Genomic DNA, 15,585 nt, shown 5'->3' with positions numbered 1-15,585 from the left:
GGCGTAGGTCCGCCTAATACCGAAGCCGGGCAAACCACCCAGAATAAAAAATTTACGTCCCATTTCCCTCGCGTCCTGCGTGGGGAAGCTTCTGGAACATATCGTCCTCAACCGGCTCCAACCGTACCTAGAAGACACTGGAAAGCTTCCCGGGACCGGTAGGCTTCCGCCCCAATCTTTCCACCCAGGACATCCTGCTTCAAATCAAAGAGGAGGTAATGGCACCGGCCACAGGCGCTCTTTGGCCTTGATGCCCTTGTGCCAAGAAAACCGAGCACCATCATCAACTCTGTTGTTTTTCGGTTTTGTTGTGTTGCATCTCTTAATGATTTGGTTTGTTTTGGATTAGCAAAACATTGTAACCACTCTGGGCCGACGCCTTCTGCGAGGAGCGATGGAAACCAAGGGATCACAGTTCGAATTAACCGTTCTGGATACCGCCGAGTTGGAATTATCGGGAGTTTTCCCCCATTTAAATATACAGGGCTGTGCCGGGACCATGACGTCAGTTCGAATTAACTGCACGTTCGAATTAAATAAACGAGCTTTTACTGTATGATGGCAGTGCAATGGACTGCCATATCATATACAATTTCTAATTATTAATACGAAGTCCAATTTATATTAATTAATGCTCCCGTTAATACGAAGTCCACGGGGACCGCAAAAAACTTCGAATAGCAATAAAAGCATTGCCATTAGACTGCAACACGTCTCCCTCTTTGATTTGATTGATTGACTGATTGTGGGATTTAACGCGCCGACGCAACGCAGGCGATGAGGCGCGCCGTAGTGGAGGGCTCCGGATTGATTTTGACCACCTGGGGATCTTTATCGTGCGCCGAAATCTCGTACACACGGGCGTTTCCTCTTTGATTTTGTTCAGAATCTCGACTTTCGTCGGCAGTTCGAGTGTACGATGCAGTTTGCTCTGATAGTTCAGACTTGTGGCTAAATTCGAAGCCTGAAGCGTCCACCACGCAGACTGCTCACAAGGAGCTGCGCGCAACAAAGGAGGTTGAGGACCTGGAGAGAGAGAGAGAGAGAGAGAGAGAGAGAGAGAGAGAGAGAGAGAGACGTGCGCTGGCGCGAGTCTCAGCTGACCCGTCCCTTGACGAGCGTGCGCTGCCTCAGTTGCGATGGCCCCGACATAGTGCAGGGCACGGCGGTGTTTTGAGACCTAACATTTTTGAATTTTATCGAAAGATGACGGTCACCTCGATTCTTTTTATTTGAAATAACTTCCAATTGACCGATGTATTGGCTTTTAACTTCTAATGATCGAGCAATTTCTTCTGCGCACCATTTCTGCACACCATTCTGGTTTCTGCACACCATTCTTACTGCTGTATAAGGAACATGCCCTAATTTTATGCACAAGTATTCCGTTTTACAAGCTTAGATTTTGCCGCAATCAGCCACTCACTCACTGAAGCGGACTATAAGAAGTCATAACTTTAACGCGGAAATGTAGGCGGTTGGTCGAATGCTTATTCTCTGTTTTCCTATTTGTATATCTTATTTCAGTGAAGTTTGTGTTAAATTCTGTACGATTGTTATTCTAACGAGGCAACCTTTCGCAGGAGACAAACTTCTAGTTTGTCTTCATGGCCCTGTTAACGCATACTCCGCTCAAATTAGCTGTTAATGAGCAAAAGAGAATACGCGTGCAACTCCCCAGCTGCTCTCTGCGCTATGGAGTCATTACGAATTACGGCCCGCTTCGGCAATTGGCTGAAAAGAGGAGAGGGAGGAGGGGGAGTAGGAAAAACGTTCATTGGAGCGGATAATGATAAAAAGAAACGTATGTGGCACCTTCTCATTTTGCGAGGCGACGGGCTACCGCAGCTTCTCGGTAGACAAGCAAGCCATTGCGTAAGATACCACAGCCGGCCGACTCAGCGCTCAAAATGTGCAGGTGGTGTTCAGGCGCGCTGGGCCTGTCTGTCACGACAGCGACCAACTCCCTAGATCTTTAAATATACCGTAAAGTTGTTTCAAGCAATCAGTGTTTGTCACGCGTCTCACGCGGCAGAGAAATGAGGCTCAAGTTGATTCATTCGATGGCAACACAATATATTTACAGAACAAAACCACGCAAACGAACGGAATCATAGCGACTGAACACACATATATCACACTAAACAGCAAAAACAGGCACGACCTCACACTACCAACACTCTACTCCTAAAGTCACTATAATACATTAACTGTCTCTGTCAGATTCAAACAAATCCTACCGCCGGTACCACGGTGCGATGTCGATGACGTGGCCCAGTGGGTCGGTTGGCTTACGCGTCACCCAACGTCGCCGAACGTCGCGATGGCCCGTGCTGGTGCGTCGTGGTCCGGAGGACCGCGGTGCGATGACTCGGCTTCGCTGAGCAGCGCGGCTCAGCAGGAGGCCAGCAGAGCGAAGCTGCTGGTAATCGGTGGTCCCGAGCTGCCCGCTGCCAGACGGTGCGATGCCGCTAGTGCGTCGTGGGGCACGGCTCGACTGGTCGCCGGCGGTGCGATGCCGCCGGTCAGCAGGAGGCCAGCAGAGCGAAGCCGCTGGTAATCGGTGGTTCCGGGCAGCCCGCTGCCAAACGGTGCGATGCCGCTGGTGCGTGGTGGGGCACGGCCCGAACTTGCCACCGTTCCTCCAAGACCTCGTTCCACACTGTCCACTCCAACTTCGTCGTCCTCCTCTTCGCCTCGCATTCTATCGTGGTAGGCCACCATTTGCTAGTCAGACAACCTCCTCCTCCTCCTAATCACTCCGTGTATGTTCTTCATTGGCCCCTTCCAAATCCTCCTCGCATCTCGTACTCTGGTTCTTCTTTCTCTTTGTCTTTTCTTCCATCAACTTCTTCTCGGGCCAATCCCCCTTGGGGTATGGGTTCTTACCCCATGACAGTGTTATAGAATGGACGTCGAAGTTAGCGCTTTCATCGCCAGTTTTTATTGATTAATTACTACGCAACTTCTGGCGGCAGTGTAATTCTTCTGGCGACCATAATAATTGTATCATGCCAGCGCACCCGTTCAGTACATTTTAGCCACTCCCCCCCTCCGTAGGGCAAACAGAGGCATCCGGATCAGCCTGACATCTGGCGACGGAAGGTTGAAGTAGTAATTACCTGTTTGCGGCTACTTCCTCTACCTATACAGGAAACACCACGATGAGAACATTAGTAAAGATTTCCTGATTCAATGTTCCCTCTTTAGAAAAGTATCTTTGAATAATAGGTGGTGTTAAAAAAGGTAAATGTTCAGCAACGTCTAGTATTCATCCCCTGTATGATGGCGCCTCCATGGCCAACGCTGCATTGTGCTACGTGGGATGTTGGTTCAAGTGAGAATGGCTCGTACCCACTCAGGGGGCTTGGCCAGGAAGGTTGCACTCAGCCGTAAAGGAAGAAAAGAACTTGTTCAACTGTGCGTGCAGCGCTCGTGTTGCTCGTGACCGAATGCTGACTGATTCATCCATAGCTGACCTTCCCATTCTCAAGGGATGTCAAGCAGCATGTCTTCTAGACGTCCGCCGCCCGTGACGTCTATTTCTGAAAGAAAAATGACAATCATAACGCGGCCCGGCCAGGCCGATTCCTCGTCACGACCGCAGCCGAAGCGCCCTCCCAACGAGGTGTCACAGCCGCCCTCGGCACCGCATCACCGTCGGTCTGGCCCACCGCCGCCGTCCAGCAGGGTGAGCGTCGCCGTGCATGTGCTGCCGTTCGGCCAGCATAACAAGGACAACGGCCACGTGATGCGTGTACTCGACGAGGCGTGCCTGGTGTTCGACCCCACAGCGCAGGCAGAGCAACGCGCTTGTGGTGGGCTCGCTAGGGCGAGCAAAATTCAGAAACTTTTCTTTGATAAGGTGTTCTATGAAAGTACAGACAACATGTACATCTACGAGCACACGACAAAGAAAATTCTGAAAACTTCGCCGGACGGCTGCAACTGCTCCGTCTTGGCGTACGGTGCGGCGGGTGCAGGCAAGACCTTCACCCTTCTTGGCTATGAGAATTGCCAGGGGGTAATCTTCCTGACGGTCAGCGAGCTATGCAAGCGGGTCGACGATCTGCCGTCAGAGGACCAGAAGTGCGACGTAGCCGTTATCGCGTACTTCGAGGTCCGCAGAGAAGTCGTTCGCAATTTCCTTCGCCCCAGTGTATCCCGGCTGGTGGTCAAGGACAACCTAGTCCTCCCCAACCTCGCCACCCACGGACTGGAACAGGTCGATTTCCTCCTCCTGGAGCTGCTCCTGAGGGGCAACCGCAACCGCACCGAGCACGCCACGGATCCCAACGCCGAGTCGTCGCAGTTCCACGCCACCTTTGAGGATTACGTAAGTGAGACCGAAAATGCAACTGGCCTGTTGAAGAATGTCCGCGCATCGAAAATGAGCTTCGCGGACTTAGCGGAGCTGGAACGTGCGGCGGCCTTCTGCCGCAACAATAGAGCCCGGCTGCACGAGAGCACTAAGATAAACCTTTCGTTGCGGGACCTCGGGAATCGCATTGACGCTCTCTCCAAGAACAAGACGCATCACGTGCCATACAGCAACTGCAAGGTGACCCGCATCTTGAAGGGTTCGCTGGCTGGCACTGGCCGTACTACACACTAAACTTTTTTACACCCTTTTTGGCCGAAAAGGGTGTAAAAATCTTGTCCCATGGCTGACACCCTTAAAAGGTGTTTTGGCAAAAAAAGGGTGTACGGATGAAAAAAGGGTGTTGAGGATGCTCAACACCCTTTTTTAAGGTTGTTGATCATCCTCACACCTTTTTAAGGTGATGGCATGCGCAGTGGCAATGTGAATCGGGGGAGCGCGCATAATTCAACACAAAAAGTCAATACGCACAAGTTACAGTTTGAACCCAAATGAATTGAGCAAGAAAACCAATGGGATTCAAGCGGCACCAGGAGTGCATACTTAGTAATGCATGTGCTGTTCTTGCTTTTATATCAAACAAAGGCAAGCCCCCCGATCGAGTCGGTGAGCTTGTCGCAAAAAACAGATATTTTAGCGCTAACTTCGGAAGTATGGATTTTACTATGAGAATATACAAATCAACACGCGGATTTGCAAAAACTTTTTAATCACGAGGTAGTTTTTGTGTTCCATAACTTATAGAATTTTATTAAATACCAAACAAATCTTCCCGCCACGTCAACACCCTTTAAAAAGGGTGTTCATTATTTCAACACCCTTTTTCCCAGAAGGGTTTAAAGCTACAAATTAGGGTGTTCGAAACTAAGAAAAAGGGCGTAAAGAAAAAAGGTGTAAGAAAAAGGGCGTAACAAAAGACCGCTTACTAAGAAAAAAGGGGAAAAGACCTCCAACTTGTGAGGCATTTTGTACCTCTTTACACGGGTGGACGGAACATTTTCTACAAGCGGTGGGTGTTGTGTACCTCACGATGTTTAAAGCAATATGAATTGGCATAATTTATTACAAGTGAAGCTCTTTAGGCTTGAGATAGTTTCAGTGGCGTTAGCAAAAAATACAAAGAAAAAGAACTGTGGCACCTGTAAAGGGTGCACCACCACAGATAGGGTATTAAAACAGTGAAGTCGGCTTTCGAGCTTTTGTAGAGTGTGAGCAAGAGGGGCGTATGCGTATGCGCACCTCTTACTATACCATTTCAAAGGTAGTAGTCTTTTTTGGATTCTAAAAGGCAAAAAAAATTCGCGCAGCTTGCAATTGTGGTGGAAGGCTGAAGAAACAGCATAGCTGGGGCCGACCTAGCTTGTTTACCCCGTGGATCCCCTGGCAGTGGGGGTGGGGGACAACACACTGGAACAGCCTTGTAAAATCCGGTTAAACTTGGTCTTACCTTTTAGCGGTCATCCTATCTTAGCAAGAACATTGGAAAGCTTAGCAAACATAACAAAATTTAGCAACACCGGAAGAAACTAGGTCGCCCCCCAGCTCCGCTGTTCTTTTTTTGCAACTGAACACCTATTTCACCCGTTTCAACAACCTACAGAAAGCCAAGCGTGTTGCAGTCGGTAAACACCGTTTTCGCCACACGACTATAGTATTTTTAATTTTGAACGATCAAATTGGTGTTTTACGGGCCAAAGCTAAACTTGGGGCATGAGGTGCACCGAATATGGAAACGAGCGATAATTGCATACGAGCAATTATTTTTTTTTTTTTTGCACTTGAAAATTTCTTGCTAGTAGAGGAGCATATGAGGGGATGTCTTCTTCTTTACAGCGCCATTATGCATCCAAGCATGGCCTTATTCAATGAACAGCTGAACACCTTTTCCACACCCTTTCAACACCCAAAGAAAAACCAAGGGTGTTGAAGTTGATCAACCCCCTTTTTTCACATAAAAATGGTGTAGAGCTAGGAAAAGGGTGTTGAGATTCAAGAAAAAAGGGTGTAAAGGCCTCCCAACACCTTTTTTCCACTTATGCTACACCCTTTTTTGGCTAAAAGGGTGTAAAAAAGTTTAGTGTGTGTTACGCTCGCAGCCTTCCAAGCTGAGCTTCTCGGAAAGGCAGAACATCCTCATCTAGACTTAGTGGGCCATAAAGATCCAGCTGCAGACCAAGAAGAACGTCCTCAGTGTGAATTTACACAGGGCTGTATAGAATTGCCTGATCACTGGTCCGAAACAAAATGATGGCTCTCAGCAGCGAAAGCAACTGAAGCGTCCGAGAGTGTAAAGAAGGCTGTCTCTGCAGGGAAAGCTGGACGCCTGCATTGTCGAGAAGAACCTGTCTCCTTCCCGCTTCGAGGTTCATAACGCGGTGGGCAGCGCGGGCCGCTCCAAGACGAGTCAGTCACGTCGCAGCCTGGACGCTGAGAGGAAGTCTCCCGCACGGGCCCAGGGGCTGAATCCTACGTCAAGGGCACCCGCAGTATCTGTATACAATAAAATCTGGGACAAGGGGACTGTGGTTTGTAGCGCACTGATCAAGAACTAGAAGCAGCGGGTGGCCACGGCCCTCGATAATCCTCCAAGCACTCGAAAAGTGGGGCAACTGCAACCAGCAGGCCCTGGCAACCAAGTGTCGATGAGGTCGACAACGACCAGTGGACCAAATTATAATTTATCATTTTGAATTGGTGGTGGTATAATGCGCTTAAATGTTTGTAAGCCGCCATTTTATTATTTGCACTTGTATTTGTGCACCGTTGCAATGATGGCTGAGGACATGCTGCTGCGCCTCCTCCTGCGTGGACAACCGTAGTGGGCGCTAGCTTTTCTCCAGAACGAGTTATCTACGGACCCGATGTACGGCTGATCCGGGTACTCGGTCCGCCTTGCTCATAAATGGTTCAGATGTATTCGACGCAGAAGAAGGAATCCGGAACGAGAGACGTGATGATGAAGACAACACACCCGCTCGGAGCCCCTCCGGAGAAAAGCTAGAAAATCGACATCGTCCTGCAAGACAAATGTACCCGAACTAGCATAGAGTGCTATGTACCGGTATGTAGCGGGCTCAGCGTACATGCGCTCATGTAGCCCGGGGTTCACGCGCTCACGCCCCTGGTGCGAGAGCGGGCTGCTTGTTCCCACGACATGTTTTAGCCGCAGCCAGCGGCTGGACTCTTACTCGCTTCCGAAATATACGCCATTGAGACTTGATGCCGTTTATTTGGCATGGTTGCCTCTTTTTTAACTTCCTAGACTGTTTTCAGGGCTGTTTCAAATGAGGTCTGCCCTTTCATCATGTCCACTAACAACGCTAGTACCAGAATACCTGCAATTGTCAGCTGATATGAAAATATGCAATTCGCTAGGTTAATTTGACGACTTGGATTGATTGATTGATTGATTGATTGATTGATCGATTGATTGATTGATTGATTGATTGATTGATTGATTGATTGATTGATTGATTGATTGATTGATTGATTGATTGATTGATTGATTGATTGATTGATTGGTTGATTGATTGATTGATAGTGAATGACCGACTGACTCAAATTAGTATCATTCGTTGCAATGTCTTTACGAATGTTTACCTAATTGTTGCCGCAGTATCACGCTCATGCTGACTGTGCTAAATTGATTATGATGAGGATGATGATGTCCTGAATGTTTTTTTGCATTTACCCATAGGGGGGATCGGCCAGAGCTAAGTCATTAATTGTAATTCCTTAGTACTTTAAAGTACGTATTCCCGGAAAGAAAGAGGCCGTGAAAAGAAAGTTCGGTATGATTGGAACCCCAATTACCCATTAATTTCGTATCCTTCTACAATGCGACCTGAAGCAAAAAGGCAAGCTTGAATACAATGGCTGTGGCTAGCGTTTCGTCGCGGATTCGATTCCCGGCCGCGGCGGCCGCTTTTCTGATGGAGGCGAAAAGCAAAAACGCCCGTGTGTACGAGATTTCGGCGCACGATAAAGATCCCCAGGTGGTCAAAATTAATCCGGAGCCCTCCACTACGGCGCGCCTCATCGCCTGCGTTGCGTCGGCGCGTTAAACCCCACAAGCAAATCAAATCAAAATACACTTAGGAGACTTCGGGTACGGTTGCCATAACCCCTGCCGTGGATCCGCCAATGGCCATACTTTCGAGACACTTTTTCAAACCATGGTTGCCCGTGTGTCATCAAAGCGATGCAGAAGCTGACCTCCGCGACTTGCTATATGGTCATACTTCGCCTAGCGTCCAACGAGGATAGGTCTTGCGGCGACAGGTCTCTGAGCAGTCGACACGTACTTTTAGACTGCGTCGACGCGAAGGTCCCATAATCGTTTCCTTGTGGACTTGAAATGGGAAGCAAACTTTTTCACGTTCATATTGTTACGGAACAGGTGGACAATGCCCGATGTCCCAGCATCGACGACTCCGAGGAAGTGGCTGGCGTGCAGCCTGTGCGAGCTCTGTGATAGCCGCAATGCAAATATTGTAAAATACATCGTCCGCATCTCATGGTTCATGTGCTGCGCCACGTAACATGTTTGGTGGAGTGTGCGGGTTTCTCCCCGTCCTGGCCGCAGCATCGCTCCGTCTCGGCATCGGCGCAAACATCGAGGGTACGCGGGCCATGTCGGGCAGCCCTAGCTCCGCTGCGAGCAGGACATGAAGATGCCCCCGCCCCGTGCCCCCAGCCCGTGAGAAGCCGGTCAAGAAGAACCGACACCCGACGAGATGTGACCAGCCAAAATATGTCGCCCATGCCGTGTCCACAGCCCTTTCGTCCGGCGCAGTTCCCAGCACCTTCATCGGTTCGTCGTGGCCTTGTGGGCGTCGACGTCCGGGGACCAGTCCTCATCGGAGACCGCCATCGTCATTCGCGGCGGAAAGGACTTCACTGTTTGAACGCATCACATCTCATCCTCACCGCACCCGTCCACTCAAGGTGACCGAGCTCGACCGGGACGCTCGTCTTTGACCGGGGAGTGATTTACTAAACATGTGGACAATGCCCGATGTCCCACCATCCTCAGTGAATTCCTGCCGCCACCGATGACGATGTTATGTTGGCTGAAGACTGGTCCGTGGTCCGGAACAGCGATGCCTTCGACGTCACCATAGAACGTCCAAAGCCACTGGATAAACGCCGGGTATCTGGGAGAGGGACGGCGTCTCGTCTGGTCACGTCGCGGATATCGTCACAACAGCTGGTCATTGCAGGTCATTGGCTGGGGACGGGCGTGTTCATTGCTCACCGGGGCTGGGGCAGGCCGAAGCAATCCAGGAGGCTTTGACGGATGTTCAGGGGCCGAGACTCGGTGAAACGGAGGAACCAGTGCGGGGATGATAACTGCATCCTTCACCAAAACATGTTATGTGGCGGCAGGAGCAATGAGACCAACGGTGGTTGATAATGAAGCGTTCTATTTACATGATGGAGGCCATGGCCATCACCGACACCGGCTTCGTGCGACGCACTGCTTCTTCTTAATCTGAGATCCAGTGTGGAGCTACGTGGCACGTCTTCTTCCATCTTGTAACAATATGATCAGCTTACCTCCTCATTATCTGATTATACTTCATTAATGCTCTGCAGGAAAACAAGCGCTAGGCTGAAGCGAAAGCCACAAAGAACGAGGCAGACACATTAGCAGTTGAAGATGACTGCGTCTTCTGTGTCCTCAGAGTCAAAACACCCGGCTCCAAAAGGGCTGCATTGTTAAGATCGAGGGGTTGCATCGAGTGGTCGCGAAGGCTTGCCGGCGAGGTCTCTTTTTGTTTGTTTGTTTTGACTATGATATGAGCGCCGGGGGTTGGAGCATCCTTTCGAGTTCCGTTTTCTTTTTTGTTCTTCTCTCGTGGTCGGGGGCCGCTGACCCCGCTCAACACTTCGGCAGCGGAAAGGAACCGTTTGCCGCTAATTCTCAGAAGCACGAGAGGGGCGAGGCCGTGCGGTGCATTGCTCGCACCGGGCGCGTCGGGTGTCAAGTTCGGGCGCGGACCGGAAGCGACCGGTTGTAAATTGCTGGGCTGACTCGACGCAAAGACGCGAAATGTCAATATGGCTGCGGCCACTTTCTTTAAACAAATTACGACACTGTGCCGGTCTGTTTTGAAATGGGAAATTCGGGGAATGACCGGAAGCAGCTGCAGGTGGCCGCTGGGAAGCAGGGATGAAGCGATGGCGGCGATCCCCTGTAAACAAACTGCGCCAGCATGACACATGTGCATTGGAACGACGGTTCGGGATTTATTGCTTTCGGCCCTGTGAGGCTACTCCTAAATCACTGTAACAACGCGTCAGACTTAGGTAGTTTGTTGGTTTTTAGTGTCGCGGCTTCCGGTGCGAATCCTTTCTGAGTATTGACGTCTAGTTTGCGTGGGAATGGGAAAAAAGTTGGGATTGATGAGTGGACAACGAGGACCCCGCTAGCTAACTTGTCATGCCTTGTAAACTGCAGCTGTGAATAAATTGTAAATAGTCGTGTGGTAAACCGTCGTCGGCTATGTGCCTCTGATCATTGAGCTGTCTTCAACATCTTTCAACCATCGACCGATCCTCCGCTAGCATCCAGAATAGCTGGAATCTTAACTCCTGCCTCTGCCGGTTTCGTGAGAAATTGGTTTTTTTCTCCTGATTTTTAAAGAACCCCATGTTTTCCAGTTTATAACTCACTTGCGCTAAGTTCGAAGCGCAGAAGTGGGAGTTGGCGAAGCGGTAGTGCGACGGCCCGGCATTAGGCCTGCGTCATGACCTGAGGTCAACATCGTCAGCCCGTACCTGCAGCTCCACAAACATTAATTATTGCGCTGCCTGGAACGATGTAAGCGTTAACCTGAAGATTACCTCATGTCAAGCCTAAACACAGGACGCTAGGTCTAACGTTGCGAACAATTAAAACTGAATTCATTGTGCCCGTTGTCTTTCAAGCTGCGAGTTCTATTGTCGTAAAACCTCAGAACCAAACATCGGGCCTATAGGCTGGCGCATAAATACCCCCAGAGTAGACATAACGGCAGTGGGCGATTGATCAACCCTTTGTAAGCAGGAATGTACAATGCTTTCGCCCGATATCGTGGCTGCGCAGCCAGATGCTGCTATGTCATTATTTTTTTTAAATGGTGGTCCGAAATCTTACCAGAAATTGCACTCAGTTCTATTTTAACACGTCCTGCGCCGGCCACGTTACTATATGGCTGCACATTGACACATGTGTCCGCAACTGAGCTAGACCTGCGGCCTCACGTCACGGCCCTTTACGGTATTTCGCGCTTCGCGCATCCTAGAGTGGTAGAAGACGGGACAAGAGTTCAGAATGAGCGTTTTATTTTCAGTATGGATGCATATATGAGTTCGGCGGATAAGCGTGGAGTCCCTGTCTCTTAAGTTGCAACGAACCATCCCCAATCCAGCCCATGTGCTGGCACCCGCCACCGACACTCAGTACCAAAATCGGCGAACAGGTACAGCGTCTTCTAGACAGTCAGCTGGACGAAGCGTGTGCAGCTTGAAGCAACACAATCGCAGCGAACACCATGCAGCGCGTCCGCGGCGTTGCCCAGTGGCACAGAACGGCAAACGAGTGGCTCACGAACGGCGGCGTCAATACTCGGTGTGCGGACGCATTTCCTCAGTTTAATCCTCACTTGCCGCGGATCTCCTCGGCTGGCACTAGCAACTGAGTTTTTCCTGCGCCCAGTATTCTCCTTGAAGGTACTCGACGGCAGTCAGGACTGGAACTTCCCTGAGCTAAACCTTGCCCCGGACACATCCATCTGAGAAAACGCGCGGCTAAAGAACACTCGGAACATCTCTACAATGAAAGCCGTTGGCGACAGAGAAGCCTTCTACGAGGTGAGTGCGGGCAGACGGCGATGGTGGTGTCCGCATGGCCGATGAACGGGCATTCCTTGGAGGGCTTCCGGAGGGCACAACCGGCGTCCATGGCATCGCTCTGGGGTTGGTGGCTGACGGCGCCTTCACACGCACAGGGTGTGAACAGCCGGGAGGAAATGGCACGAATCTCGCCTCCCCCGAAGTAGCCTCGCATGAAGGGTCATCACTCCCCAATGTACAACAAATTGCTAGCGGGGCGGCAGACTTCCGTAGGACGGCGGCTTGAAGGCAACAATCTTGAGCAAACAGCCGACTTGTCAGGTTCAAGGCTGGCGGGTCTGTGGGCTGCTGTTCGTCCGCCCACATCACACGTGGACCTCTCGCCTTTCTGAGAACAGGCACTTGTACGTCCTGCTCGTCGCTGCTGCAGCAGTTGCGCAACTCTAGGATGTCGTACAGGCTGCGCAGGTGATCGAGGGCACTCGCATTCAAGGACTCCCAGTTCTCGCACTTATTACAAAATGACTCAGTCAAGGCTGCGAAATGGTGCCCGCTTACAGCCATTTCTGCGAGCTGGTCGTCCCACTCCACTGTTGTTTCCTCAGCTTCAAGTAGCTGCAGGAAACCAGCTCCAGAGGCCTTATAGGAGAGTTCAGGACAGATGGAGTGCGACCGTGGCGACCCTGCGTTGGCATTCGTGACATGCAGGGTGCCGTTGCGGTTGCCCCACAGGAGCAGCTCCAGAAAGTAGTCGGCCTCTTTCCCTCGCGGCATAGAGAGGTTGGGGATGCCGGGCCTCACAACTACAGTGGAGCCAGCATGCCAGAGGAGGTCGCGAACGACGTCGCTGTAAGCTTCGAAGTATGCCATGGCCATGTCGCACTTCTGGCCCTCCGACAGGGGCTCCCCGACCCGCCGGTACAGATCGCTGACCGTCAGGAAGACCACCCCCGGGCACTCCTCTGAGCCAAGCGTGCTGAAGGTCTTGCCCCCACCCGCCGCACCGTATGCCAAGACGGAGCAGTTGCAGCCGTCCGGCAAAGTTTTCAGAATTTTCTTTGTCGTGTGCTCGTAGATGTACATGTTGTCTGTACTTTCATAGAACACCTTATCAAAGAAACGTTTCTGAATCTTGCTCGCCCTAGCGACCCCACCACAAGCGCGTTGCTGTGCCTGCACTGTGGGGTCGAACACCAGGCACGCCTCGTCGACTACACGCACCACATGGCCGTTGTCCATGTCATGCTGGCGGAACGGCAGCACACGTACGGCGATGCTCACCCGGCTGGACGGCGGCGGTGGGCCAGACCGACGGTGATGGGCTGCCGAGGGAGGCTGCGACACCTCGTTGGGAGGGCGCTTCGGCTGTGGTCGTGACGAGGAATCTGCCTGGTCGGGCCGCGTTATGATTGTCATTTTTCCCTGAGAGGTGGACGTCACGGGCGGCGGACGTCTAGAAGACATGCTGCTTGAGATCCCTTGAAAAAGGGAAGGTCAGCTGTGGCTGAATCAGTCAGCGTTCGGTCACGCGCAACACGAGCCCTTCACGCATAGTTGAACAAGTCCTTTTCTTCCTTTACGGCTGAGTGAAACCTTCCTGGCCAAACCCCCAGAGTGGGTACGAGCCATTCTCACTGGAACCGACATCCCACGTAGCACTCTCACATGCAGACCAAGGAGAAATGCATAAAACTGTCGTGTCTTGCCTTTAACCTTCTTCATTCATATGGCTAGTACAAAACTAGGGAAATATAGGGTGTCGAAATAAAACGCGAAGAGCCATTGCATAGTTAAACTAGGTCTCCTTCACATTTTCAAAAAAGTGAACTCTGCCCTCCCCTTTCCTCTGTCTAGACAGAGGGCATGGGGGCGGGGTGCTCATGTGGAATCTTTTTTTTTTGGGGGGGGGGGTGTAGAAATCCTCTTGGGGGGGTTTTGGGGGGTGTTTGGGGGGGTGTATAAATCCCTGATCCGCAAGATCAAATAAGGCTACATCTGCGTGCCAACTTCGTTGTTATCAGCACTCCTCTGGAAGACCGCGCCCGTCAATATGCGGCGCTCAACAATCTCCGCATCAACAACCAATTATACCCCCTTGCAACACACGTGGCGGCACCAGCAAACTCGACTGCCGGCGTAGTATCCGGGCTTCCTTTGGACAGGAACGCTGATGACATCCTCAACGACCTGATACACTTTAACCCCCATCTTCACATCCTCGATGCGCGCCGCATGGGCTCCTCCATACTCACACAGGTTACCTTCCATGGGTCCAGGGTTCCATATTGGATACGCTACCATATGGTAACACTACGCTGCACTCCCCTGAAGCGCAAGACTGAAGCCTGCCTACGCTGCTGGACCGTTGGACACCGGGCCGACGTATGCCCCTCACCGGCACTCGACAATCGCTGCATTATGTGCGGCACTCTCAACCCTTCCCGCAACACACGTGCCACCCTCGCTGCATAATTTGCTCCGGCCCTCACCCAACGGGCGACCCAGCTTGCCCACAGCGGTACCGAAGAACCCCGAACACCCGCCGCCGAATCCTCGTGGACCGCTACAACCCAGCGTTTTCGGCACCACAAGGCAATCCCTCGTCTACGAAGACGGCTGACCAGCCGACCTCCCCAGACAGACCCGGGAACCCATTTCCAGCCATCCACCTTCATGCCAGCTACCAAGCCACCCCCACGGACATCGCCAGGGCGCCCTGTTTCTCAAGACTCTGCAATCCCAACCTACGCCCAGGTGAGCGCGGGAGGGCAGACACCCCTCCGTCCTCCTCCATCACCCCCACAGCACTTCCCCCCGCTCTTACTCCCTCAACACAAGCAATGCCAATAAACAGTTACTCCGAACTCAAAGTAGCGAATTCAAACAGGCACTATTAAACCCACCTACGAATGCACCACCTGCAAAGCGCCAGGCCACCGACCCCACCACCCCCTCTCCCCTTACCATCCCACAACTTACCTCTCGCATAGAGGCTTTGGAAGCCCAGTTACAATCCCAAGCCTCTACCATCACCACCCTCCTTAAAGCTTTAGAGAACCTCTCCTCCTAAATGTCCCGCATGCAAGCCAGCATCCAAAGTATAGCCCTCTCCCTCCAACTCTCCCAGCCCCAACTTTCGTCTACCCGTGATGACTCGATCGACCCCTAAACAGTTAGTCATCTGGCAGTGGAACTGCCCAGGCTTTAAGTCCAAACGCGCCCTTCTCACAACATACATTGACCACCACGCCACACAACCCCACATCATAGCTCTGCAAGATCCGGGACCTAACGTCAAATGCACGGGGTAATCTTACGGCCGATTATGTGGAGCTTAACGGTACTTTCCCTACCCACACTATCAT

General features: G+C 51.5%; 2 protein-coding genes across 2 annotated transcripts in view; one reads left to right on the top strand and one right to left on the bottom strand.

Annotated features, from left to right (window-relative positions):
• LOC144160905 (uncharacterized) overlaps positions 1 to 3,487 on the bottom strand; it is a 53,269-nt gene extending 49,782 nt beyond the window's left edge. Inside the window, exon 1 of the mRNA XM_077692002.1 lies at positions 3,480 to 3,487. Coding sequence (XP_077548128.1) covers positions 3,480 to 3,487 — 8 coding nt within the window. The remainder of the gene's footprint in view (positions 1 to 3,479) is intronic.
• Positions 3,488 to 3,556: 69 nt separating this feature from the next.
• Positions 3,557 to 8,855, top strand: LOC144160894 (kinesin-like protein KIF18B). Its single transcript, XM_077691998.1, has 3 exons — positions 3,557 to 4,588; positions 6,691 to 6,867; positions 8,781 to 8,855. The coding sequence occupies exons 1-3, from the start codon at positions 3,557 to 3,559 to the stop codon at positions 8,853 to 8,855; spliced, it is 1,284 nt and encodes a 427-aa protein (XP_077548124.1).
• The last annotated feature ends 6,730 nt before the right edge of the window (positions 8,856 to 15,585 follow it).

This window comes from Haemaphysalis longicornis, unplaced genomic scaffold (genome assembly GCF_048455015.1).
Source record: "Haemaphysalis longicornis isolate Haplotype H1 unplaced genomic scaffold, Haemaphysalis longicornis Haplotype H1 scaffold_1, whole genome shotgun sequence".
Taxonomy (NCBI): Eukaryota; Metazoa; Arthropoda; class Arachnida; order Ixodida; family Ixodidae; genus Haemaphysalis; species Haemaphysalis longicornis.
This window is presented reverse-complemented; position numbering and strand designations above follow the sequence as displayed.

Excerpts from the sequence above, each read along its gene's own strand:
- LOC144160894 (XM_077691998.1), top strand. The coding sequence starts at position 3,557 with ATGACAATCATAACGCGGCCCGGCCAGGCCGATTCCTCGTCACGACCG. Across the intron at positions 4,589-6,690 it reads GCATCTTGAAGGGTTCGCTG|GGAAAGCTGGACGCCTGCAT; the intron begins GCTGGCACTGGC and ends CTGTCTCTGCAG. Across the intron at positions 6,868-8,780 it reads CTACGTCAAGGGCACCCGCA|GTGGACAATGCCCGATGTCC; the intron begins GTATCTGTATAC and ends GTTACGGAACAG.